Here is a 26,122-nt window from a genome sequence, read left to right as displayed (position 1 = left end):
GTCCAAAGTCATTTTTATCTGCACTTGAACAGACAGGGGAGAAAGATAAGCAAAGCAGAACACAGGATTTTAGTGTAATTATTGTCGCTGCATGCAGCTTCTCCCCTGCATCAGTGTTTGCCCGAAGGACAGAGCACTCCGCCTCACAAACACAGCAGAGGAGCATGGAAGGAAGGAAGGAAGCAAAGTCAAAACGTCAACATGCTGATAAAGGAAGGGTAAAACCCAAAGAGTTGCATTCCTTGGGAAACATTCCATGTAATTACTAGCAGCTAAAATCACTTGCTAAAAACAGATGAATGTCATTATCAAAATACAGAAAGTAGGGAGAAAAACTGAAGTTATAGGAATGCTCAACCCAAATTACAAAGATAGCGCCAACTGAAGGACTGTTCTATGTAATCTTTACTAATAGGAATGAGAGGTGAGTTGAAGCTGCATACGCAATAATGTTTGACAAACTGTTACAAAGAGATTACTCAAGGAAGGGCTCCATCCACGTAACTCCAACTGATTTGATGAGGTTAAAGGCATACAAATGGTTCCCGTGGTAGCATTGACTTTTGTTTTAAGATGTCTTCCTTGTTCAGATGGCTGATAGTGGTATCTAAACGCTACGAAAGTCTAAGTGCAAGATCAAAATCCATCCACTGTAAAGTTCATGTATTTATTCTAATATTTGCAATCCTTAACATGAGCTTTGACAAAACATAGGAAATTATTCAGCAATTACAAAACATCTTTAAGTTGAATCCCTTTTAGTTTGATTTCTAGAGGTTGAACAGTAGAGATGAAAAATTATTGGGAAATAAAGATACAAATCTGTTTGATTCAATGAATAGAATAGAAGATGCCACCAGGAGAAGGTGTAGAAACTGCCTGTTGTCAATAAAGGGACTTATTTAGATGAAAGAGATTTATTCTTCCTGCAGGACTAAGAATGGGTGGAGGGCCCACTGGAAGCCCATTGAGGTGGGCTGCAGGGGATTTCCAGGGCAGTCCCTGCACCAAGTTCTGGGGGTCCTTGGTATCAGAGGGTTGCAGGAAAGGAAAGCCAATAAAAACATCAGCGAAGCTGCTGAGAAGGCTTCCATGTGGTTGTGGATCAAGAGAGGGGATCCATGGTGTTGCATGCTGCTTGGTCACAAGCCAGGGACTGATCACCCCCGGTTGGGTCATCCAGAAGAGGGTGTCTGGAGATCTGAGACACGAAACACCCATTGACCCTGGGTTCTTCACTGAGGATGTGACCAAGCTGCATCATTAATGCAGATGGTGTTTCTTCAATCCATCCCAAAAAAAATGACAAAAACCTAACATTGTGTGATAGTCTTTATCTGACATAATGACGTGGTGCCAAATAGTGAGCAGTCCTTCCAGAAACATTTGATTATTTTATTGATCCTACATGTGCAGATGTGATGCAGCGATCCTACTTTTGCTTGCAAAACAAAGCAACATGTACATGTGCACATGTGCACAAACAACAGCTCTCAGTTGCCAAAAAAAGGAATGTGAAAGCAAAGCCCTTAACATAACCTCATTTAAGACAGCATGACCACACAAAAATGACAAAATGACCACTGTCACATATGCAATGGCTACAACTAACGTCAACATCATTTAGCAAAGATATTTGCTTGACGTGTAAAATTCCCAAGAAAAGACTACTTTTTGTTTTTTTTACTTGTTGCCAGTAGGGACACCCACCCACCCAGGGTGATTTCAACATCTGTCTTCTCATTCCCCACCATCACCAATGAGTGATTGTTGTTCATGCTTCAACAGAGTTTGACAACCAAACTATAGAGTTTCAGAACAGAAAATATAACCCAGCCAAAACACATTTTCAGGGTTGCTTCCAATCACAATCATTGTTTCAGTTTCTTTTGATTGTAGTTTTCCTTCCTTTCATACTTCTCTAAAAACGAATTGCAGCCAAAACGTTGTGAGTCACAACTCATCCATCTTTTGGATTGTTTGTATTTTCGTCCCTCTGCTGTAAACACTGTTTGGTGTTTGTCTTCTCTTCAGAGAGTCGGGTTTAGCTTAAATGACTCTCAAAGTATAAAAGCTAAGCGTGAAATTCACTAAATCATATCACAAAATTGTGTGAAAACATAATACCCACCAAAAGCTGAGCAGTGATTACTTCATTAACTTCTTTACAAACAAGATTTAAACCTAAGATCAGAGACAAAGCTCCTGATCACTGCTGTTCCCTGTAGCAGTGATCAATGATTTCTTGAACACTGCAGTTCCAGAAATAACTTCAACATGCAACTTTAATCTACACTGTTTAACTCCCATTTGTCTATCTGAGCTGACTTCAATAGTTATTGCTTCTAAACCGACATAATTGGATCAACACGTCCTTAATAAAAGGTTATGTGCCACATGCTTTTAAGATGGTAATGTACTTAAACCTCTCCTGAAAAAGGCTTCTCTTGATCCATGTAATTTAACCAATAAACAAATTGCCTTTTGTTTCCCAAATTCTTGAAAACAAATCATTGGAAGTGAACTATGTGACCATCTATATATGAAGAATTTATATGGGAGCTTTCAGTTTGGGTTTAGACCCCATCATAGCACAGAGACAGTAAAAGTGACAAATTGTCTCTTTATAGCCTCAGACAGAGGGTTGGGTGCATTCACACCTAAATCGTTAAAATGCTCTTGGATTTGTTTGCTCGGATAGTTGACCTCGTTTGGGTGGTGTGAACATGCAAACGAACTCTGTAGTGGATCAAACAGAGCGGATGTTTTGCCGATCTTAGAGCGTTTCCAATCGAAGACCAGAGTGATTAGGAGCACACAACCGCTCTTGGAGCAGATCAAACACAGGAAGTATCGGCGATGACGTAAAGCGCACACGATATTGCGAGTTGTCAATAGAGCTGGCGACGGCGCAAAACAGGGCTTTCAAACCACAAAAAGCACAGCAACTTGTTGATGCATCACTGTTGAATATTGTGAAAGAACAAAGAAAGCAGAAATTTCCTATGCACTCCTCGGCGCTGGCTTTGACGATAGATGACAGTCCCTTTTACAGGTTTCTGTTTTTCTGCCTCCCCCTTTTCTGCGCTCTGAATGCAAACCAAGTCAAACCAAAGTGATTAGATTATTACCTGTCCTCCACCCATTCAGACCGAATCTGGGACTAAACCGGTGTGAAAGCACCCTCGGTCTCAGTTGGTCGGCCCTTATTTTGGCATTCCAGCTTTGCGCTGAATTTTGATCACTGCGGCAGATTTCTCAGACTACCGTTTTGCTCCCAGCGCTGTTAGGCGTGTCCCTAAAAATCCAGGGTGATATGAATGCAGTCCAGTTGAAGGACAGAATGGCACACCACACACTGCGATGAGGGATTATAAAACAGACTTTGCTCCATGGAAGATGGTGTTTTACATTGTGAGCAGGGTTAAAATTATTACCAAGTTCCAGTTAATTCTAATAAATAACTCCCACAAAAAGTTAATATTTTTGAATCTTTGCTAAATTACCAAGATTAAATTCCCATTGAAATTAACCAAAACTGTTCCCCCCCTTTGCAACCCTACTCTCTACTTTAGAAATAATCCTTCTACATTATCAGTATCTGGCAGAGAGAAAATAAATTAAATAGTGCTTTGCTGACACTTCGAGTCTGGTTCTGCTGGAGGTTTGTCCCTGATACTTCGTTGCTGATTGTTGCTCATGTGGATGTGTTGGGTTTTCCATTGAAACATACCTTTATATTTTGTTACAAGTGCCATGAGATGACTTGATGTATTTGACACTATATACTGTGAATAAAGGTAAACTGAATTGAAAAAAAAGGTACACAACCCAGCTGATATACCAATGTTAACATCCCTGTTTTGCATAAATAAAAGAATACTGTTTTATATGTTTATCTAAGCAAATATAAAAATGTAAATACCTGGTGTGGAGTCAAGCGATGGTTTAACCTTTCTTCCTATATTATATCACAGCTGCCAGGTGAGACATCAGTCAGAGGCCTGAGGAAAGGTGAGGTTATACATCAGAAACAATATTTTCTGCACAGCCAGAGAAATGTTGTCAATACTGCTGACAACTGGTGCTGGCAGGACTCCTCACAGGCACAGTGCCCAGTGTACTCCAGCCTTTCCTCTCAACACAGTGATGGATCAGCCATTGTAATTAAAACTTGAGCCCAGTTTTTTTTTTTTTTCTTTCATGGTCACTACAACGAGGGATTTTCCAATGTTTCTACTCTGGGGAATCGATTCGTTATTTCCTTATATACTCTTAACCATGATTATCATCATGGTTGGACCCTATATATATATCTATCTATCTATCTATCTATCTATTGATCTATTTTTGTAAACCAACACTTAGACCAGAGAGGAGTAGACTAAGTACAAATAAATACTAAATGTGAACTCTTCAAATGACATTTTGTTCATTATTTCCTTTTTTAAATGAGCTGAACTTCCAAAGACAGCTCTGTTGATGGCTTCGATCTGGATAATGACTGTGTGGTCTGTTCAGTTGACAAACCGAACTACATCATTCCGCTTAAAAGTCCACCAAAATACACAAATATGCCCCTCTTGCTCAAAAACATTAAGAACTCATTAGGCTGGGAGTGATTCAGTAGAGCACATCACTGATTATCAGTCCAACACATAAAACTGGTGTTTCATCACTCAGAGCATTTAAATAAATGCTCTGTGCACAATAAAACACCAGCTGGAACTGAAACTTCTGGATTAACTGAGCTCTGATTCCTCCGCACTTCCCAAACAATGGAAAGGGAGTTTTAAGAGATGTTTCTAAACTATAGAGCAGATACATCGCATATTTCCAATCAACGTGCTATTCTGAGTAAAAACGGTGAAACTGAAAAAGTCGGGATTGCAAACTTGCATTTAATTTCACAAGGTGTAGCCGGATTTAGCGTTGATCTCATCACAGGAGAGTAAAATTCCCAGTATTTGCTGCACACCTGCACTAAGGAAACACAGCATGATCTACTCCAGTCATTTAGTTTGTTATGGATAATGTTAGAGCATAAGACACTTGAAATCAATCAGATAACCAGCTCCCATAATGCGCGGCTCTTGAAGAGCTGCTTAGTGACTGAGTTCAGTGTAAAATGCACAACAAGGGCAGAAAAAGGAAGCACCAAACACTGAGCATTACTGTAATACAGGGTTTTGTTTTATGTGTTTTTGTTATCATTTTATACATTTTCCTGTAATTAATGTTTTCGTCAGCGTTTGTCCGTCCGTCAGCTAGTGTTGATGTTTTGTTAGCATCTCAAAAAGTTCTAAACAGATTTAAATGAAACTAGGTGAGCTGATAGACAGTTTCAAAAGGAATAATGAGTTTGATCCAGTAGGTATTGTAGATACAGTACCTCTAAACTTGGCAGAGGTTTGTGTTCTCTGAACTCTCCTCTTTCCTCACCTTTTTTTTTTTTTGCTTTAGGTGTTTTTGGAGTCGTTTTGTGTATTTTGTTTAATTTTCTCCCATTTTGTGTGTTTCTGGAGACATTTTTGGTTATTGTCGTTTTTTTTAATCATTTCAGTGATTTTGTGTGTATATTTGTTGTCTGTGTATTTTTGTCGTTATTTTGTGTGTTTTTGTACTTGTTTTGTGTAATTTACTGTAAATTTGTAAAAAAAAAAAAATGTGATTCATTTTTTTTTTGCTGTTTTTACCTCCACCAAGGAAGTTGTATTTTCACATATTTTGTTTTTCTGTTGTAAGAGGATTACATTAAAAGCACTTATTAAACAAAGATTGACCTCACGCCATGGAAGATTCCAATGAATTTGGGAGGGGATCCGGATCAATATACTGATTCTGCATCAGCTTGAAAAATAAAAATAAATCCCTCTCTCTCATCGTTGGCAAAATTTAAAAAATCATATCTCGGTTTGTAATGGACCGATCTTTATGACTCAGATATGTCAGGTTGTTTCTTCAATTACCTCACTGAGTTTTATGCGGATCAAAAATGGATTTCTCCTTTTATCGCGTTTTTTGGATAAAATGGTAATGTGAATGATCATCATATATATTAAGGATCACTGACCAGATAGCTGTAAATATCTGGCAAAGAGGATATTTGATGCTTATACAGTATATTATAGGAGCTCTTGTTTGTGTATTTTTCAGTAGTTTTTTTGTGTGTACTTAAGGGACTGCATAAAATTAGGCCAAGGGCTAAATGGCCTCGTTGCCGTCAGTTGTCTGTTCTAGATCTCCTCCTCCCACTTGGACAAACAGCTCTAAACAGTAAACCTACCATAAAAATACTGTTTATTGAATATTTGTCCAAAATGACACAAGCATCCCAGTGAACTCTCAAGTAAGGCTTTATACTTTTTAACCAGATTATTATTTTAATTAACAGTGACTATATCTCACATGTATTTTTGACTAGTCTGTGTGCTGTTGACTATCTAAGGTGAGATTGCGCTAATGTTATTTGGGCCACTATCAAAATTAGCACTGATACAAGAAAAAAGGTCTGACCTCCCCTCATTTTAAAGCCATATAGCCAATAAGGTGATTATCTACAGTTGTGGAAGCTAATTAGGCTCGTCTGTTGCTTGTGTTGCATTTTCTGCATTAGGAACAGGGGCCCAAATAGTGTCACTACATTGAACACTGAAAAACATCATTAAGTGTTTGATAAAAGTCAAACAACATCTTATCAATAATTTATTCCTTAGAATAGTTTCATTGTTATCTTGTTTTTCAATCTGATTTCTGCATTTCATCAAATATTTGCTATATGCAACTTTTAAACAAAGTTAGAAGCTAACCTTCGCAGGCACAGAAAGGAAAATCAAACCCAGTCACCTTCAGCTGTAACCACTGTTCAAGGACATTGCTGGGCTATGACCATTTTCTTTAATTTAATGGAAATAGCTTGATGGTTCAACAAGCACAATCAACTACAGAGGGCCGACAATGCCTAGCCGAGAGTGTGCAAACTGTGTTTCCTCTTCGTCTTTTGTTCTGTTCCTTATATATACGTACGGGGCCAGGAGTGTATATGTAAAAGTTGCAGACACACACCACTTGTGCACATTCACGCGTGCACTCACAAATTGGGCAAAAGCTCCAGAGACCCAAAGCGCCCTTTGTCTCCCTCCTTTTTTAATCCTGGCAATTAACAAGAAATAATTAATGATAAAAAAAAAAAAAATGGAAAAGTTGAGGGCAGAGAGCCTTGAAGATAGAGTTCTGCACCGTAAGCATTCAATTTCTCTCTCAAGGTCCTCGAGGTCCACTGCTCTTTGGCTCTGTTCTGCACACAACCACAGTTTGGGACTTGAGCACAAACCTTATTCATCTCAGCTCATCCTTCCTCTCCTAATTGCCCTCATAATCCATACCTTACACACTATCTACTTTATCTACGTCTGGATTTCGACATCTTCCTGCCCTGTGATCAATCCTCCTGAACCAAGGTTTTTAAATACAGCAAAGGGTTTGTTTTGGAATTTTTTGAAGGTCACTCCCAACATTTTGTGCATTCCTCTTCTCTTCTTGGATTTATTCCTAAATAATTCAAAAACTTTAGGTTATATATATAACCTCGGTTCAATGAGTAATATCAGTGAGATGTCTCACTATGGGATGCAACCTCTGTCTGCATTCCTCACAAGCATTTATTTCAATCTGCCAATCCTGATTGGCCGGTGAAGCGTGGGAGAGACCCACTTCCTATAAAGAAGGACGCGGACAGGTGCGCACCATTCAAAATAAGCGCCTCTTCTCCTCGTTTGAGCAAGAAGGGTAGTCTGGTGAGACATCTCACTCATATTACTCATAGAACCGGGGTTATATACATATCCTAAAGTTCTATTTCATAATATTTCATGAGATGTAAACTCCCATAGTGCAGACATGCTCATCGAGCGGTACCCACGGTGGCACCAGTGATCTGGATACGGGGAGGAGCCTACGCAGCCCCTTCATAAACCGGCAGACAGCATGGGCTGACTGGCTGATTTATCCCCAAAGCCAACGTGACATGCGGCGATCGCCGCCAAATTAACTTTCACAGTGGTAAAGGCTTTGTTTCTGTCAATCAGGTCTTGTAGAAATGACAAAATCACTCCCACCGGGCACTGAAAAGGGATGTGGCACCACCCCTCAAACAGCCTCCACCTAGAGTCATAAAGAGACCTAGAGGAGGGGGCTCGGGCACTCTGTATGGTGGAAATCACACTCTGTGACAATCCCACAGCTGACAGATTGAGCCACTCAGGGGCCAAGCCCATAGCGCCAAACAATCTGGGGCCAAGAGGGTCAGAGAAGTAATCATCAAGCTCTCCACAGTCAATCACGAGGACATCCTCGTGAGGCGGGGAGAGGGTCGCCAGGTCGAGCTGGGAACCCCAGCTGGAACCCTGAGCAGCCGCAGTGTCCATCATTGGAGCCTCCACCACACCGGTCTCTCCAGAGACGTCGGGAGGATGGAAGGGGTCCTGCTCGGACAGGCCAATTTGGAGTGCCAGCCTCCTGTGGAGGCTCCAAGCATTGAATGAGGCGCAGTGCCGGCACAAGCCCGGAGAGTCGACCGCCATACGGCCATCTTCCAGATCCAGGCAGCTGGGGCAGATTTCGTGCCTGTCTTTAGCGAAGATTTTACCCCCACATGGACAGAGGCGAGGAGTTGGAGTCTCCATCACTGCATGGTGCATCAGGAGAGCAGGTGGCTTAGCTAGCACTACCACGAGGCAGCTAGCACAAGTGCTAGCAGGGATGCAGTGCAACGTGTGCTGGACCATCTTTGTTGAGGACAGCGTTGTTCCCTTTTGAGATGGCAGCTTTCGCTGTAGTCCGAAGCTCAGGTACCTTTCAGCAGCGAAGGACAGCACCTACCAAGCAAAGCAAGGTAAGAGCTGTATTCTACCTACTTCTCGACCAATTGTGGTCCAAAGCAGGCGTTAGTTATGCCAGCGTCCGGCGACTGGAACAAAGAAAATCCGCCTGTGGACAGTTAAGCTGGCAAAGAAAAACGCGAGACAGCTGAGAGGAGAGGAGGTGTTTGAATGGTGCGCGCCTGTCCGCGTCCTCCGTTTATAGGAGGTGGGTCTCCCCTAGCGGACGGACGTGCTTCACCGGCCAATCAGGATTGGCAGATTGAAATAAATGCTTCTGAGGAATGCAGACAGAGGTTGCATCCCATAGTGAGACATCTCAGGAAATATAATGAAATAGAACCAATATAAAAAAACAAGTGGTATGTTTATCAAACTGTTAATGTTTTTTTCTTTTTTAAAAAAAGTTTAACTTTTAGTATGAACAAAGTGCAATCAACTTCCAAGCTAAAATGCATTGAGGAGTGAGGTAGTTCAGTAGTTCTTTTTGGCTCAAGTACGCCTTTCTCTTTTTTCTGAATCCAAGTATTCCCCCCCCTTAAGTCCAACTACAACATGCAACGTGCCTCCTGATTTATTTCTATCATTTTTAAGCATTTCCAGTCATCTCCCTCCTAATGTGGGACCAAGACTGACCTCCGTATTTTCAGATCATGTTCAAATCAAGATCATTTCTATCATTATGTCTTTTTGGTGTCATTTTGTTGTTGTTTGTCTATTCTTTTTATTAATCGGTATATTTTTCTCCTTTTGTATTTTGTTGTCTTTGTGTGTTCTTGGTATTATTTAAATCATTCTGTGTTTGTGTTTTTGGTGTCGTTTGGTTGTTTCTTATGTTGTTTTGTATGTTTCTTTGTTATTTTTGTGTATTTTATAGTGATCTTGTGTATTTTTCTCTTATTTAGTGTGTCTGTTGTTGTTTTGTGTGTTGCTGGTAACAGTAAGTATTTTTCTTTCTTAGTGTGCGTGTTTTTGGTGTCATTGTGTATTCTGTTGTTGTTTGTTCTTTTTATTATTAAGAATATTTTTCTCTTATTGTGGTAATTTTATGAGGCGCTGGTAATATTTAGTAAATGATTACCATATTTAACTAAAAATAAACATAAAACCTCGTATTTTTAATGCTTTCATTTGTTAATTTTCCATTCTCTCTCTCTTAAAGATATAGAGAATGATTTTCCCGAAGACAAGAAACGCCCTCTGCACATGCGCAGCACTCTACCCTCTCAAGAGGGAACGCCTATGTATGTTTTCCTCGTGCACAGCTCTGTTTACAAGATGGAGTCAGCATTGTTCATACAAGCTTACTTTCCAAAAGAAGATTTGCACTTTTCCACTATGGACCCGGTGCGAGTGTCTCACAATTTAGCCAAGAATGCCCCTAAAAACCTTGTTCCACGGGCCAAACCTACCCGAAATTTTTTGTCAACAACTTATTATTCTCAGAAGCAGAGCACTGTTTACGTAAGTTACGCTGCTAAGCCTCCGCCGTGTGCGCCGCCACCACCGCCCCTCTCACACACAGACGGCGGTGCTCGTCATGGCTTACCTGAAGCTGCCGTGCTGCGGTACATCATAGACTTGGTTAAGACCAGGCAACCATCCAACAAAGTGAACCAATCCAAGTTCCTCCACCAGATCCACCCAAAGTTCCCACAAACACGCTGACAGAGATGAATCTTTTTTAATTACAATGACAATATTTATCTACATCTGGATTTCTTCCAAGGTTTTTAAAACCAGCAAAGGGTCCATTTAGGAATTTTTTGAAAGTCACTCCCAACATTTTGTGCATTCCTTCCTCTTTCCTACTGGTTTTTATGTGATTGATCGACTCTTTATGAAATTAATTAAAGCAGCTATTAACACTGGTATGAGTGCAAAGCTGGTGGATGCCCCCGCGCCGTGAAGGGATGTTTGGTGCAGCAGAGCCTTGATAATGCAGTGCAGCACTAATGCTAATGGCAGCGGGGGAATACAGAGGTCATGACCTTGTGAAGTCACTTCAGTGCCACAAACCAGAGCAATGTGCAGTTGTGATCAGACGGAAACTGCAGTATCAACCCTGAGCTCCATGGCAACAGCAATGCAATGCCTGCAATGAGATATTTTAAATATGTATAACTGCGTGTAAACAGTTTCTCCCGAAGGGGAATTAAATATAAATATCCATTTATAGTTTGGGTTTGTGTGTGTACTGCAGTCGTGAGTTTGGATTCATGCATGTGCAAATGCACAGTTTGTCAAAACAAACAGACAAAAAAGCACTGAACAAAACATTATGAAGATCCAGGGATGGAAAAAGGGAAATAAACATTCCTAAGCACTTCTGCCCCCTGGTGGATGTTTGAGGTAAAAGCTGAGTGAAGGGGAGCTGCAGCTGAAGCCACAGTATGTGTGAATGACTGCTGAGAGAATAGTCAGGGGGTTTCTGCCTATTGCACCACCTTCAGCCTCACCACGAAAGCCTTTGATCTGCACATGCATTTAAAGCTCCAAAGAGGGGGGAGGAAAATGCAAAAGCGTTCATAAAAGAAGCAAGGAAGACGAGGGATTTGATGCTAAATTATGGACAGTGCAGACTTCATTTCATAATGCTCTTGGAGTAATGTTTTAATATATCTCAAATAAAATATGTTGGACTTGTGGGTTTCTTTGCCGCGAGCTGTGGTAGTTCTGAGCAAATTGGGATAATATCCATCCATCAGTTTTTGAGGGGAAAAATGGAGCAACACTGTTTAACTGCTCAGACAGAAAGTCTGTGAAAGTCTGAGGATGTCGCAGGAAAAAAATAAACCAAGCTATTTGAATCTGTGAAAAAGCCTGCAGAGGTGTTTAGTTTACATGATGTGATGTAGTAAAAAAAAAAAACCTTATCTGTAGTTTGTATTCTAGGCCAGCAGGTGGCATTAGGAGTTAATGTTATTTGCTATGGTGCAATGAAATGTCCCTGATGTTTGGCAGTGGCTGAAAACATCTGCTCAGGGCATACACAACATTTCCCACATTGAGCACACGCGCACACACACACACACACACACACACACACACACACACACACACACACACACACACACACACACACACACACACACACACACACACACACACACACACACACACACACACACACACACACACCTCCAGCTCTACTATTATAAATGCATCACACATTCCTGTACTTTCAGGTCTCTGTGCTCAATATTTGAATCCCTGAAGGCACCACATGCATCATGGCTCCCTGTCCAGGTTGTTGTTGTGTTTTTTTTTTGGTTTTTTGTGTTTTTGTTTTTTACCCTGCAGCTTGACAGTGTCTTATATAGAAACATAGACAAACAATAAGTGATGGATCATTAGTAAACATGCTAAGGATCACGCTGAAACTTGTCTCAGGAATCAATAGGAACATCCAAAGAAGGAAGAGGAAGATTAGATATTGACTAAGGTAATGGAGTGAGAAAAATGCATTCAGCTACATGGTGTTTTCATCCGTCAGCAGTAATACAGGAAGATTAAAATGGTGAAAAGCTCCAATTCAAACTTTAATATACAAAACTAAAAATTTAATAGGTATTTTTTTGGAAATAAGTATACTGGAGAGCTTATTTATCAACATTGAAATGGCATAGTAATATTTAAAAAATGAATCAATAAATACATATCACTTAACACAAAGTCATCGATTTTTTTTTGTACAAGAAATTTATATTTGAAAAGGTTACAAAAAGAAAGTACATTATGATATTTGAGTGGAAAATTAAACAATATATACATATATATACTACACGTGGTAATAAAAGAAAAACCCACAAAGGTCACTCAATTTAACTTGAAACTGATAAAAGTGATAACAAATAATAATAAAAAAAAATATCCAATGAATATCTGGCAATGCTTTTGAATTTTGGCTCAACAGAATAATGAAAAAAAAAAAAAAAAAAAATTAAATTAAATATTACAGGCCTAAACACAAATGATGGTACCCAAAAAAAGATTGAGTACCACGTGTATATATATTTTTAGTGACAAATAATCATCTCAAGCAACTACAACACATGAAAAACATAAACGTGCCTAATTTTTGTGTAATTTTTTACCCTTTTTTTGTGCTTTATTGTTTAGTTCCATTCTTCTACATCATTCTTCTCGGTTTTTCTTAAACAATTTACGATGGTTTTTTTTAATCATTATTATTATTATTATTATTATTATTATATTTTAAGGTTTCACCTCATTCCCTGTTATGTCATGACATTACTGCTAGTTATAAATGTTAAAATTAAAGGTTTCTAAAAATGTATGATATTTAGGTTGTTACAAAACCTAAATACCATCGTCTTAATTTTCCCTCAATGACAAAGAGAATATTCCTTTTAAATTTTTCAAAGTTATAAACATTTTGAAGTTAACGTACCTTATATTGTTCACTCATGTTTGTGTCCCAAACATGGCATCAAAATTGTCACAGGCCACCAGCTTAAAATAAAACACAAAAAAAACGTATTTTAAGCACATGATAAACATACAAAACGGAGTTTCTGTCGTTGGGTTGAAGGAAAGTTCTAGTAATTAGGTCACGTCACACGTGGCTAACAGTAAGGTGCTAGCTAAACAATAAAAAAATTCAATTAATTAAAAATTAAATTAAAAAAAGTTCGGCTTCTCAAACTGGTATTACATTATTAAAGGTTTATTAATACAGTAGCTGAACCTTTAGTATATTTGGAGTATCCATAAAATTACCCAAGTGAGGTTTAAAGAAGCTATGCTAACAAAAAGTATGCTACTGCTAATAAATCAAATATAACATGATAACCAGAGCTAAAATATAATAACAATCCCACTCACCTTAATGTATATCCTTATATAGTTTAGCACAATCTTAAAGTAACAGTCTCAGAAATTAGAAAATAACTAAAACACTTTCCTCCAGGTGTTGATAATTGCCAACTAAGCAACAGGCTAACCTTAGCATGCTATTGGTTAAATAGTTAAATAATACACAGAGTCAAACAACGTTTTTATTACTAATAATCCTGGGGTGGTGGAAATGGGCGTCCAATAAATATCCTTCTGAAAGTACAATAAATAAATGTAAATGTAAAATAAATAGTAATGCTTCCTTACGTTTTAAGAGAGAAAGGCTGGATCTGTCAACTCTTTTCCTTCAAAACTTCATAAGTGCACCATATGTTGGGAAACAATTATTATAGTGTAAGTATGTGATGCATCAGTTCATCCTAATTGGTTTCCATCAATCTATAGATTTAGTCTATATATAAAGCATAGCATTTAAACATACAATTAAAACTCTGGCTAGCTCAAACCTGACACTGGCTGAAGTGTTCATTTATTTTTGCTATTTTATTCTCTGTATAAGATGTGGTAAATGGATGTACATTTGGCTTTATACTTTTGTATTTTGTGTGTGTTTTTTTTATTTATTTATTTACTTTTCTCTGCGTGACAATGGGTTTTAAGATGTTCCAAAGTGGGGTGGGTCTATGTTTCAATGTTTTTCTAAAAATTCAATAAATGTATTAAACACAAAACACTGTCTAGCTCAGGATAGCTCATACCATTTTTTTAAAAATTATTATTATAAAAAGAAATTAAATGGAACATGAGAAAAACAGTAAAAAAAAAAAAAACATGTATATCAATCTACCAAAGACACCCATGAAGCCATGCTGTGAAGCCAGACATCAATCTGAGAGGTTAAAATAAGATCACTGCACTGCACTGACCTCAGCAAAGAGATAACAGAGCATGAACTGTGTGGGAAGTAGGAACATGTAGTGATATTTAACATGGAGTGCATCTACAATTTATAGTTTTTTTTAGGTCAGTCTCCTGCTTTAATACAATGAAAAATACATGTAAATTTAAACAGTCAAATTTCAATCAGAAGTAGGGTGGGAGATTTATATCGTCTAAATGTGGTGTTTAACTGGTTGTTTTCTTAGTTTATTTTGCTCTTCAGAGAAGAAATAAAAGTGATTTTACTCACTTCTACAGCACAATGGTGGACCAATAATTCGGGAGGATTTTCTCAGCTTTCTTGAAGAACCGCAGGTTGGACTACATGTTCGTTGAGATTATCACCTTGACCATAATTATTTCACCAGCATTTGTTTGTCTGTTTGCAGGATTCTGTCAAAAGTACATCATGGATTTTTGACATTTTAACCCAAGACAGACCTTGCGCCATTGGATGATTCTATTAAATTTTGGAGGGGAGCCGGATCAATATACTGATTCTGGATCAGTTTTAAAAATAAAAAACTCCACATCTCTCGTCATTCGCAGAAAATGCATATCTCAGTTCATAATTGACTGATCTTTATGAGATTTGACTCAGGTCAGTCAGGATCACTTCAGTCAAATAGCTTTATTTAGCATGCATTTTAGATTTGGCGGTAAGGCTCTGTTCTGGGACCTCTGCCCTTTCCAGCAGCTGCGTGGAAGCCCGAAGCAAATGGAGCTCCCACTCGCTTTTCCGTGAGCTACAAAGAGAGGCATAAGCAGAGAGAGCGGTCCGCATGACCCCCTGGATTAGAAGCACAGATGTTTAGATGGCAACAAAAAGACAGTGTTAATGAGACAGAAGAGGAGGAGCTGGGGTGGAGGTGGGTTGCAAGGCATTTGCAGATGAAGCGTGCGGAAGTAGGCGTGTTGCCGTGGTTTAAATGCAGCACTGAGACCAACTCTAACCAATGGGAAGCATAGAACAAGATCAGCTGGATAATTAACTGATTAAAGATGCTGTCAGCTACCGACAGATGAAGGGGCTGGACTAGCTTGACTTCTGTGCCTGCGTGAACTAACGCGATGTTCGATTTATTACAGGTTGGTTCCTCAGTTACCCCAAAAAGTTTCATCCAAATCGGACACAGTTTGCGCATTTCATCACGATTTTTTTTTTTTTTAAGTAATGGAGATATCCATACATTTGGGCCTACTGTATGGTTTACAATGGGCATAGAAGTTTCCTCCAAGCTTCTATAATGTGAATGATCATAGTACCATTATCAAGATCATTGATCCAGATAACTACCAATATCTGGGAAAGAGGATATTTGGTGTTTGACAGAGGTTTGTGCACTTGTGTGTATTTTTATTGTTGTTTTGTGTGTTCTCATTGCTATTTTGTCATTTTGTTTACCTCTGTTCTCCTATGTACTTAGGTATTTATTTTGTGTGATGAATAGATACAAATAAAGACTCAGATTTTGTATGTTAAACACACAGTTTAGTTATTTTTTGTGTGGGGAAATAAAGCTCAACCACTAATAAAATGATAGATTATTTTAAAAGCTGCCTTATATTGATTTACAACTCACTAACTGCAACGCTTTCTATCCCACAGGAAGTTGTTCCCATAATCATATCCACAGTGAATATAAGCTGGATACAGTTACAGCTTCACCTGTTTGCTCATTGATTTTTTTTAAAACTGCATTTCACATTACAGTTGCTTTGTAGCTCCAGTCATTTACATTGTGATATCTGATGCTGTCAGAGATTTCACTCCTTATCTTTCTTTAAATCAATGTCCAATGTGCCCCCCCCCCCCCCCCCTTACACCTCATGTGCTGATGTGTGTGTCTCCAAGCTGTCACCAGGATGCAATGTGTGCGTGTGCACATCCTTGTGTGTGTGTGTGTGAGTGATGGTGCAAAACAAGGCGGGCATTGGGTGGGCCAGGGGCGGAGCCTGTGGTGCCGCATGTCACTTGATCTCCAACATCAGAGCAGATAGATGAAGCTAAAGCCATTAAAGGGGAGGAGGATTTTACATCACCAGAAAAGAAAAAGAGAAAGGAAAGGTGGCTGCCCCGGAAATGTGAATGGATGAGAAAGAGAGAGCTGTATGAATAAATGGATCAATGAAAGAAACCAAACAATGAATGACCACATTCACATATTAAGCCTCCCCTGCTTTAACAGCTCGAATATATTTATTTTAAATAAAGTGAAGTTTAGTATTTGAATATATCAGGATATTTTCTAAAATTGATTCAAATTAAACAGAATGGACATCGATGTATAATATGCATGCTTGTTTGCATTAACCCATTACCCACTTTATTATGTGATGCATGTACATTTATCTGAGAACATAAATTTTGTGAAATATGTTGCAATAATTACGGATTTAGTTCAAAATAAATAGCTGTTAGTGCACAACATTTATCATTGTGTAAATTAACAAAAAATTGACTTGTGGGTCACATAGTTTTATTTTACCATGCTTATATCACATGACCGAAGTATTGTATTTTTTTTTTTTATTACTGATTGTTGAAGAATTTTCTTTAAAAGTTGTAATTTCCTCACAAACAATTCTACAAAATTCACCAAAGATCTTCACAATTATACAATATAAAAATGCATTATTTTAATTTAAAAAAAAAAAAAAAAAAAAACATGCATTCCTGGCAAAAAAAAAAAATACAAAATTGAACTACATGCAGCGTTAACCTTTGAAGACATATGCAGACATGGAAAGATAAATGGATGAATACATTTAACTCATTCAGTGCCAGCCATTTTCAGAATTTCTACCCCCCGCAGTGCCAGCCGTTTTTGAGCATTTTGACTGATTTTAAAGACCCACAGAATATTTTGTACTGACTATCTGAAATCTGACACCAGATTCTGAAAGACTGGATTGAAGCCTCTACTTTCAAAAAATATCTGTTTCTGGCTTGTTTCGTTCTTTTGTAATCAGCCGTTGAACAGAGGTAGTTTGACACACATCTTCAGCTTCAGAGCAAAAAGCTGAGAAAACAGCCTTTTTCTGGAAAAAAAAAAAAAAAAACCCTGTCAGTGACTTTAAAGATTTTTTTTTTTTTTTGCTTTAGTGACAATTCTAACATCTGAACATTGTTTCCTTATATAAAACAAAACAAAAAAAAACACAGACAGTGCTTTCGATGACAAAATTATTATTATTTTGTTAGCTAGGTCAGAGTTGAATGGATTTCTTTCTTTCTGTATTTTGGCATTCCTCCAAGTCTCTCTCCCCGTCAGTCTGCACACACGCAACTTCCACCTTCCACGAGTCCCACTGCTTGCCCCATTTTTTTTTATCATTTTATCTTACCATCGCAACACTCCAATAATCCGCTAAAGTTCCTCACATGCTCTGGTCGACTGTGAGCTGGTAGGAACATCGACATCATCTCTCGTAGCGCCATTTTCTGTCTCGTAAACTCCTTTCCTCTCCCTCTGAGCTCTGCATCCAAAGGTGCACTGCTACCACCATGTAACCTATTATTTTGCCATCTGACTCACATTTGAGGCCCACCCACCCCCTGTCGATCTCACAGACGTAACTTCCTCTTCCTCTCGACACGCAGCGATGATCGTATAGCTCGGTCAGTTGATGGTTTAATCTCATCCAGTCAGGTCCACACATGTTCTGTGTTAGTATGTGGTGCTGTGACCTGCTGGATACTTCACAATATCACTCCGTAGTGCCATAATCTCCCTCATCCCTGCTTCTTCCTCCTTAGCCAATGGTAGCATCAGTGGCTAATCTCACATCTAAAGGTGCACTGCTGCCACCTACAGGGCACAGTTGGTTACTACATCACATTACAGCTTAGATATTGACGACGGACCTCCGCTAGGGAGTTTTCTAGTAATCTCCGTGAAAAAACGCAAAGTTTTCTTGTCAATGGCACTGAGCATTTGGATTTGAAATGACGAGTTATCTCGCCAATGGCACTGAGTGAGAAGCATACGCAAAAATTGGTCTCAAAATCAAGGAATTTAGAAATTAAGATCTTGCAGGGACTCAAATCTGTCATTTATAGCTTGGATGGAGATATCATTTACACGTGGAAGTGCAAACTAGGGCAAAATAATGTGGAAATTGCTTTTTTCTGCGGCGTAAAATCTGTGGCCCTCGATATCAAACTACTTGGTATTTGGCCCATGAGTGAAAAGGAGTTTGACACCCCTGTGTTTGTTAGTGTCTTCAACAAACATAAATAAAAGCATGGTGACTCATTTACGCCTGTGTGCCACTAGGTGGCAGTAGATAACGCAACAAGGCTGCAATTTGATATATATTTCCTACTTTGTTCTAAGTATTATCATCTTCCTCGAATAACGTATAAAAATTAGATTTTGTTGTATAAACTGGTTGATTGGTGGTTAACATTACAGCCTGTTTTATCAAAGGTCATACATTTATATTGACAATAATGAAATTTCTCGTCTTCCATCTGAAATCTGCAGTCCACTAGACATCAAACTGCTTCATATTTGGCCCCTGAATGACAATGTTTGACACCTTTGCTTTAGAGAAGTGGTTCCCAACCAGGGGTACATGTACTAGAAGATGGATACTCGAACCAAGCCCGACGGGACCCCTACACACTGGAGATGGCAAAAGCAATGTGTTCTAAATCAGTAAACTGCACAGGTTGACATGTATAAGCCACTGTTGATCTAGCTGCAGAAGATGGTCAGAGGCAAACATGTAAACAACATGTGAATAAAACCAGTGACGTGCCGTGACCACTAGGGCTGGGTAGGCACGTTGCAAATCGAGACCACCAATGACAATTTCATGTTTCTGCTGTCAAGTGTTAATTCAATTCAAATCAATTTTATTTGTATAAAGCAATTTCCAACAAAGTCATCTCAAAGCGCTTATCAAAATATAAAATTCATAATAAGAAAGAAAAAACCCAACAAGATCCACATGAACAAGTATTTAGCCATCTAACAAAATCAATATCATAAACACCATTAAAGAAACATAAACAATTATTTAATATAGCCTCCATACTCTCCCAACAACATATATATCATGACACGGCAGCACATCTGTTGTTTGTGTTGGAAACACAGAAACATGGAGAAAATGACAACTTAGAACAGCCTCAGTGAGGAGCATCCACAAAGTCAATCCTTCCTTTTGTTACATTCACTGTGAAAAGTAAGAAACATGTTCTGACCTTATCTTTGCTGAAGCTCTGGTAACTCAGGTGTTGGTCTCCATCTTTTAAAAGCCGTCGTTTTTCCTCAAAACAAAGTTTCTCTATCATCTCTCGCGCTGTCACCCGCCCACTAGTTAGAGAACGTCGTAGCAGCAGTCACATGTCATCTATTCACTAATGTACTGTGCACATACGTATAGCATTTAGCATAGCGCAGTTACACGCTGCCTTTACGCATAAATTGTCACATTGGGGACCTGACTGCGCATGCGCGAACAGACCGCTACACAAACACGTAAAATCACGCAATGGGAACGGAGGCAGAAGAGCGACGTGCCTTTGGGAGGGGGCGTGGCCTCCCGCTGCCTTACAGCGGAGCGAAAAAAAAAAAAAAAGACTGTGCAGCTGTTCCAGGAAATAGCGTTGTTTAGCAATTTGGGCTATGAAATGCACAAAATGCGGACACTTTCAAACTTATAGGTACTGTCGGCTATTGGAAATGGAAAAATAAATAATTTATAATTAAAAAATATATATATATATATATAATTAAATAATCAAAATATCAATTCACCCTTGGGTAGGCACTGCCTACCTTGCCTACCCTGACGGCACGTCACTGAATAAAACTAAAGGGTAGTAATTGAGTAGTGGGGGGTACTTTTCTTTTGAGAGAGTTTGGGAAACACTGCTTTAGAACATCAAATTTGGCATGCATTAGAAAGTAAAAATGATGAATCATTATGCAAAATACCAACTAGAAAACGTAGCCACTCCAAATGCACAAATTCAATAAAACTCCACAATATTTGCAGTGCTCACATTTTTCCCGTGTATAGATAGATAGATAGATAGATAGATAGATAGATAGATAGATAGATAGACAGATAGACAGATAGATAGATAGATAGATAGATAGATAGATAGATAGATAGATAAATAGATAGATAGATAGATAGATAGATAGACTTTATTGTTTGTCTTGAAGCATTTACAGAAATTCTTCTTTTGACACGGCCACAACAGCAACACATTCATCACAATAACACCCCGTCAGCACAATAAAACACATAAAATTAGCTTAAAAACACACAAGGATCATTTTAAGAACAACAGATAAAAAATAGTTTGCAATGTAATGGCTATCTCATGTTGTTCCGAGCAGTTATTGAGCAGGGGATGAATAAATGTTTTTCCGAGCCAGAGGAACTTTGTATCGTCTGTCCGATGATAGCAGTAGCTGAAAAGAGCGATGGAGGGTGGCGTGATGGATCTTCTGTGATCAGGGTGGCTTTCCTGATCACAGAGCGGTGGTGCAGTTCAAAAAGGGCCGCCTGTGGTGAACCAATAATTTTACATACCCTGACTGACAACACGGGAGAATTTGTTTTTGGATTTGATGGAGAGGGAACTGTACCAGGACGAGACGTTAAATGTGAGAATGGATTCAATGAGTGAGACACAAACCAGGGTTGAAATGTGAGTGCTGACATTAAAAGTCCTCAGTTTCCTCAGGAGGAAACTGTCATTTTTAGTCTCCAGTTGTAAGAATTAAAACATTTTCCAAAATTCTGTAATTTTACTCAAACTATCCCCCAAATGCCCCACATCAAATTGAAAATTGATCACAGAATCCAATAAATTTAAAGTGATACCCGTTATATAATATTTGGATATTTTCAGTTCCTTAAAGGGGACATATCATGCTAAATCCACTTTTTTAGCCCTTAAATGCATTTTGTTGTATATTTAGAGTGTTTAGAAGTACAGAAAAGTTCAAATTAGTCTCTTCAGGTGCTCCGTTGATATCTTTATATTCTGTTTTGGTCATATTTTTCAATCTGTTTCGATTTTTCTATTCTCTATTACATTTTTTGAACAATGACATCACAGTATTTGCAGCAGAACTGCCAAATTAAGACATTGACTCCAGGCCCAACACTTCGAGAAATCCGCCATTTTTATTTCTCGCTTTTATTTTGTAGTCCAAGCTCCAGGATGCAGAAGTTACGAGAGGATAAGTCAAAATGTTCGGTTGTTGGATGTAGTAACCCACACGCTTCATTACACCGTCTCCCAGCATCAGAACCTTTTCAAAGTGCCTGGTTGAGTTTTATTTTTCATGGAAATGTACCCACATCTGTGGGTAAGGTCATTTTTGTGTGCGCGCAGCACTTCAAGGATGACTGCTTCTGCAACCTCCACCAGTATAAAGAAGGATTTGCCGAAAGACTTTGTCTGATTGAGGGTTCAATTCCTTCTATCTTTGGAGATGACGAACAGAGCACTTCGGTAAGCTGTAAATAACGCTAAAAAGTGTGATGATAAGACGTCCCTGTCATTGTTTTGTTAGCATTAGCAGTTGCACCGTCTTCATATGTTAGCGCTGTGTGCTCGTTTTAGATCCTTGATGATATGGCCTACGTGATTTAATTTAAGTCTAAAGTTTTCATTAGTCATTTCATTTTGCCATTTTTGTTTCCGAAAAGACTGTATTAAAATGCATTTCGTGACGTTAGCTTGGTGCTAGCGTTAGCTCGGTGCTTGTGTTAGCTCACTTGTTAGGGTTCTGCAGGTTTATCATCTTCATTTTCATCTCGCTCCGCCGGGTCAGAGTCTTCTGTTGTTGACATTGTGTAAATAACGTCTGAATAAACATTTTCTACGCCGCTAAATAATCGTATCTCTTCTATCAAACTACAAAAATGGCCGAACAGGGTGGAGTTGAACCGAGTGTCACCTCTGCAACCTGGAGAGGGGGCGGGGTATGAAGTGTCTCATTTGCATTTAAAGAGACCAAAACGAGTTGTTCTCAGAAGCACATGAGAAAAGGCCTGTGGAGCTATAATAATGAGGAATTCAGACCCAAGCATTGCAGTTGTTGAAATTGCTTGTTTTTCTGCATAAAATCTGTGGTTGAGATCAGACCGGTCTGTATATGGCCCAAAAACTAAAATTACTTTGACACCCCTAAATTGATTAATAATAATGATAATAATAATAATAATATTAATAATAATAATAATAATAATAATAATAATTATAATAATAATAATAATAATAATAATAATAATGCATTGGATTTTATATAGCGCTTTATCATAGACACTCAAAGTGCTGTACAGAATTAAGACATTATTTCACTCTACACTTAGTGGTGGTAAGCCACTATTGTAGCCACAGCTGCCCTGGGGCAGACTGATGGAAGCGAGGCTGCCATAGTGCACTCACCAGCACTCACTCACACACTACATTCTTACGAGGCTATGTGGGTGAAATGTATTGCTCAAGGACACTATGACAGGTACCACTGGAGCAACTGTCCCCCACTGTGGCACCTGGAATTCTCAGTGGCTTTAGAGATAGGGTGAGAAGTTCAGTCATCTGGGAGTAGAGCCGCTGCTCCTCTGCATTAAGAAGAGCCAGAGGAGGTGGCTCCTCTGGTTAGGATGCCCCCCAACGCCTCCCTAGTGAGGCATTCAAGGCACGGCCCACCGGTAGGCGACCCACAGGAAGACCCAGGACACGCTAGAGAGACTATAATTACGTTTCCATTACCCGTGGAAATGCACAAAATCTAAATAACGCAAATTTGGAAACACCCAAATTTTGAAAAAACACTTAAATATACGCTTTGATAATGAGGTATTTGAGACGCTACAATATTGAAATGTGTCGCAAAAGTGCTATGGAAACACTTTTTCTGCACAAATACACGTCACAGGACATGACGTACGTGGTCACATGACCACTTCTCTTCGAATAAACATGAGGCGGTACGTGTTGACAGAGGAGGAGACCCAGACATTTATTGGCATTATACTTGAAACAACAATGGAATCCAGAGTGTTTTAAGGAGGTTTAGAGCATCCATCTTCCTGCGCCAAAGTCTTGCGAGACGAGATTTCATGGGAGTTGCGCGTCTCCTGCCCACAACAACGTTCATTGGAAACACATTCAAAGTGCAATTATACTTTATCGTCATTTAGAAATTCACTTTTATTTTGCAAAAATTTGTAATGAAAACCCAGCTTGTCTCTTGGCTGGTCTGGGAACGCGGAGCTGGAAAAGTGTTTTGGTAGAGGGAAGTCTGGGCCTCACCACTCAGGATATTGCCCCCGCGACCCGACCACGAAAAAGCGGTATGAGATGGATGGATATTTGAAAGAAATGTATACTGCACGTAGGAAAATGTATTCATGTATGAACCATTTTTAAATTCAATATAATCATCAATAAAATAGCCCTAGAAAATTTTGTATTTTGAAATGTATTGTTTTGTATTTCACATGATTTGATTTTGTTTATTTGTTGTATTGTGTATATGTTCAATTCCTTCACAATATGCATCTCAACTGATCTGAAGATGTCTGACTGAGCAGACATTAGCCTCACTGTGCTCCCTCAAAAAAAAAAAAAAAAAAATATATATATATATATATTATGAAAGTCTAAGGGGCATTTCCTTTTTTTTGCCACTATTGCCTTTGTCAACCTAGCACTGCACCAGGATATGAACTCAGTTTATTTTTAGATCGACACCCACATGAGATGAAGCAGGTGCCCTTGAAGGTGCTCACAGTGGAAAGTCTGACCACCACCCAGCACATGACACCTGCGTCTGTTTTATCTCTGGGTTCTACAGCTGCTGCTTCTTCTTCTTTTTTGCCATGTGAACATTAGATATATATAGGTTTAGGATTATTCTCTAATGTGAAAATGATTCCACAATGAAAGCAGTTGGAGAAATCTGCAGAAGAAACACACAACATGAATCTACAGCCTATTTGTTGTGCAGTGTTGGTCTTTAATCTTTAAAGTGTGTATGTGATAGTGGGGTGGGTTGGGGGGAGGTGGGGGGGGGGGGGGGGGTGGATAATTCGGACAGAAAGGGTGGCAGAAAAAGTACCCCTTTACCCCCTCCTCCCCACCCCCCAGCCCGGGGTTTGAATTAATGTGTTTCTATTTTTGGCTCTCCCGTGTTTCCAGGGGAAACCTAATGACGCAATGACGTCAATGCAGGTCACCAGCAAAGAAGCAGCTAGACTGGAGGAATTGAGCGGCTTCCATTAGAGGTTTGTGAAGCATTTTCCCAGAGAGGAGGAGGAGGAGAGGAGGACGAAACGGATTAGGACGAGGAGGGAAATGCACAGAAATGAAAAAATAAACACATGGACGAGCAAACTGACGTCTGAGAGAGAGAGAGAGAGAGAGAGAGAGAGAGAGAGAGAGAGAGAGAGAGAGAGAGAGAGATAGAGAGATGGGGTGGTAGTGGTGGAGGTGGTGGTGGAGGGGGATCCTGATGCTGCATATCAATGTGTGCTGGTTAAATTCCCAGGGATTATTGGGGAGGAGGGGGGAGAGAGAAAGGGGTGAAAAAGAGGAAGAGACTCAGATGGATGATGCGCATTTCTTCGGATCGGATCCTTGTGGGTGAGTCCGATTCTCTTCTTCCAATAATCCGCTCTGTGCGTGATTGTTTCCAGTGCGCGATGCTGATGCTGATGCTCCGCAGAGCCATTGACAAAACCTCCATCTGAGTTTAAAAAGGCGTGAGTGAGTGAGTGAGTGAGTGAGTGAGTGAGTGAGAGAGTGAGAGAGTGAGTGAGTGAGAGAGAGAGAGTGACCGCTTGGTTAAACGTGTTGTGTTGATGTGATGTTGCGCGCATGGAAAAGACAGACGGACGCATGGAAACAAGGAGCAGACTTTTTTCCTCTTTTTTTTTGGTCCTCGTTGACTTCTTGCAGCGAGTTGTTGTCGATGCCGTGTGATGTGCGCGTGGAGCCGCAGCGGTGAACGTGACGCTGCGCGTGGAACAAGAAGAGGAAGCAGCAGCTGCTGCTGAAGCTGCATGATCCACATGCACGAAATACACTATTCAGAGCCTAGACTTCAAACTGCACTTCTTCAGAAACAATTGCAACTTCTTTCATTTTACATCTTGCATCAAAATGTCAACAATTGAATCCAATTTTATTATCCAGTTCATCTATTTTTCAAGGTAAATATGACGAAATTTAATTTGTGATGGTCTACTTTTGACACAGTGTAGCCTATGCGCGTGCGTGTGTGTAATAACTGGGGGGGGTGGCAGTCGTGCTTATGTGTATCCTGGAAAAAAGTAACGATACCTATCACAGTGTGTGTGTGTGTGTGTGTGTGTGTGTGTGTGTGTGTGTGTGTGTGTGTGTGTGTGTGTGTGTGTGTGTGTGTGTGTGTGTGTGTGTGTGTGTGTGTGTACATCGACACACTCACTGTTCAGTTTCGCAGCCTTTGTGGCAACAA

General features: G+C 39.4%; 1 protein-coding gene across 1 annotated transcript in view; it reads left to right on the top strand.

Annotated features, from left to right (window-relative positions):
- Nucleotides 1-8,818: 8,818 nt before the first annotated feature.
- Nucleotides 8,819-26,122, top strand: part of lepb (leptin b) — a 37,275-nt gene continuing 19,971 nt past the window's right edge. Inside the window, exon 1 of the mRNA XM_028450394.1 lies at nt 8,819-8,893. Coding sequence (XP_028306195.1) covers nt 8,819-8,893 — 75 coding nt within the window. The remainder of the gene's footprint in view (nt 8,894-26,122) is intronic.

This window comes from Gouania willdenowi, chromosome 6, assembly GCF_900634775.1.
Source record: "Gouania willdenowi chromosome 6, fGouWil2.1, whole genome shotgun sequence".
Lineage (NCBI taxonomy): Eukaryota > Metazoa > Chordata > Actinopteri > Blenniiformes > Gobiesocidae > Gouania > Gouania willdenowi.
This window is presented reverse-complemented; position numbering and strand designations above follow the sequence as displayed.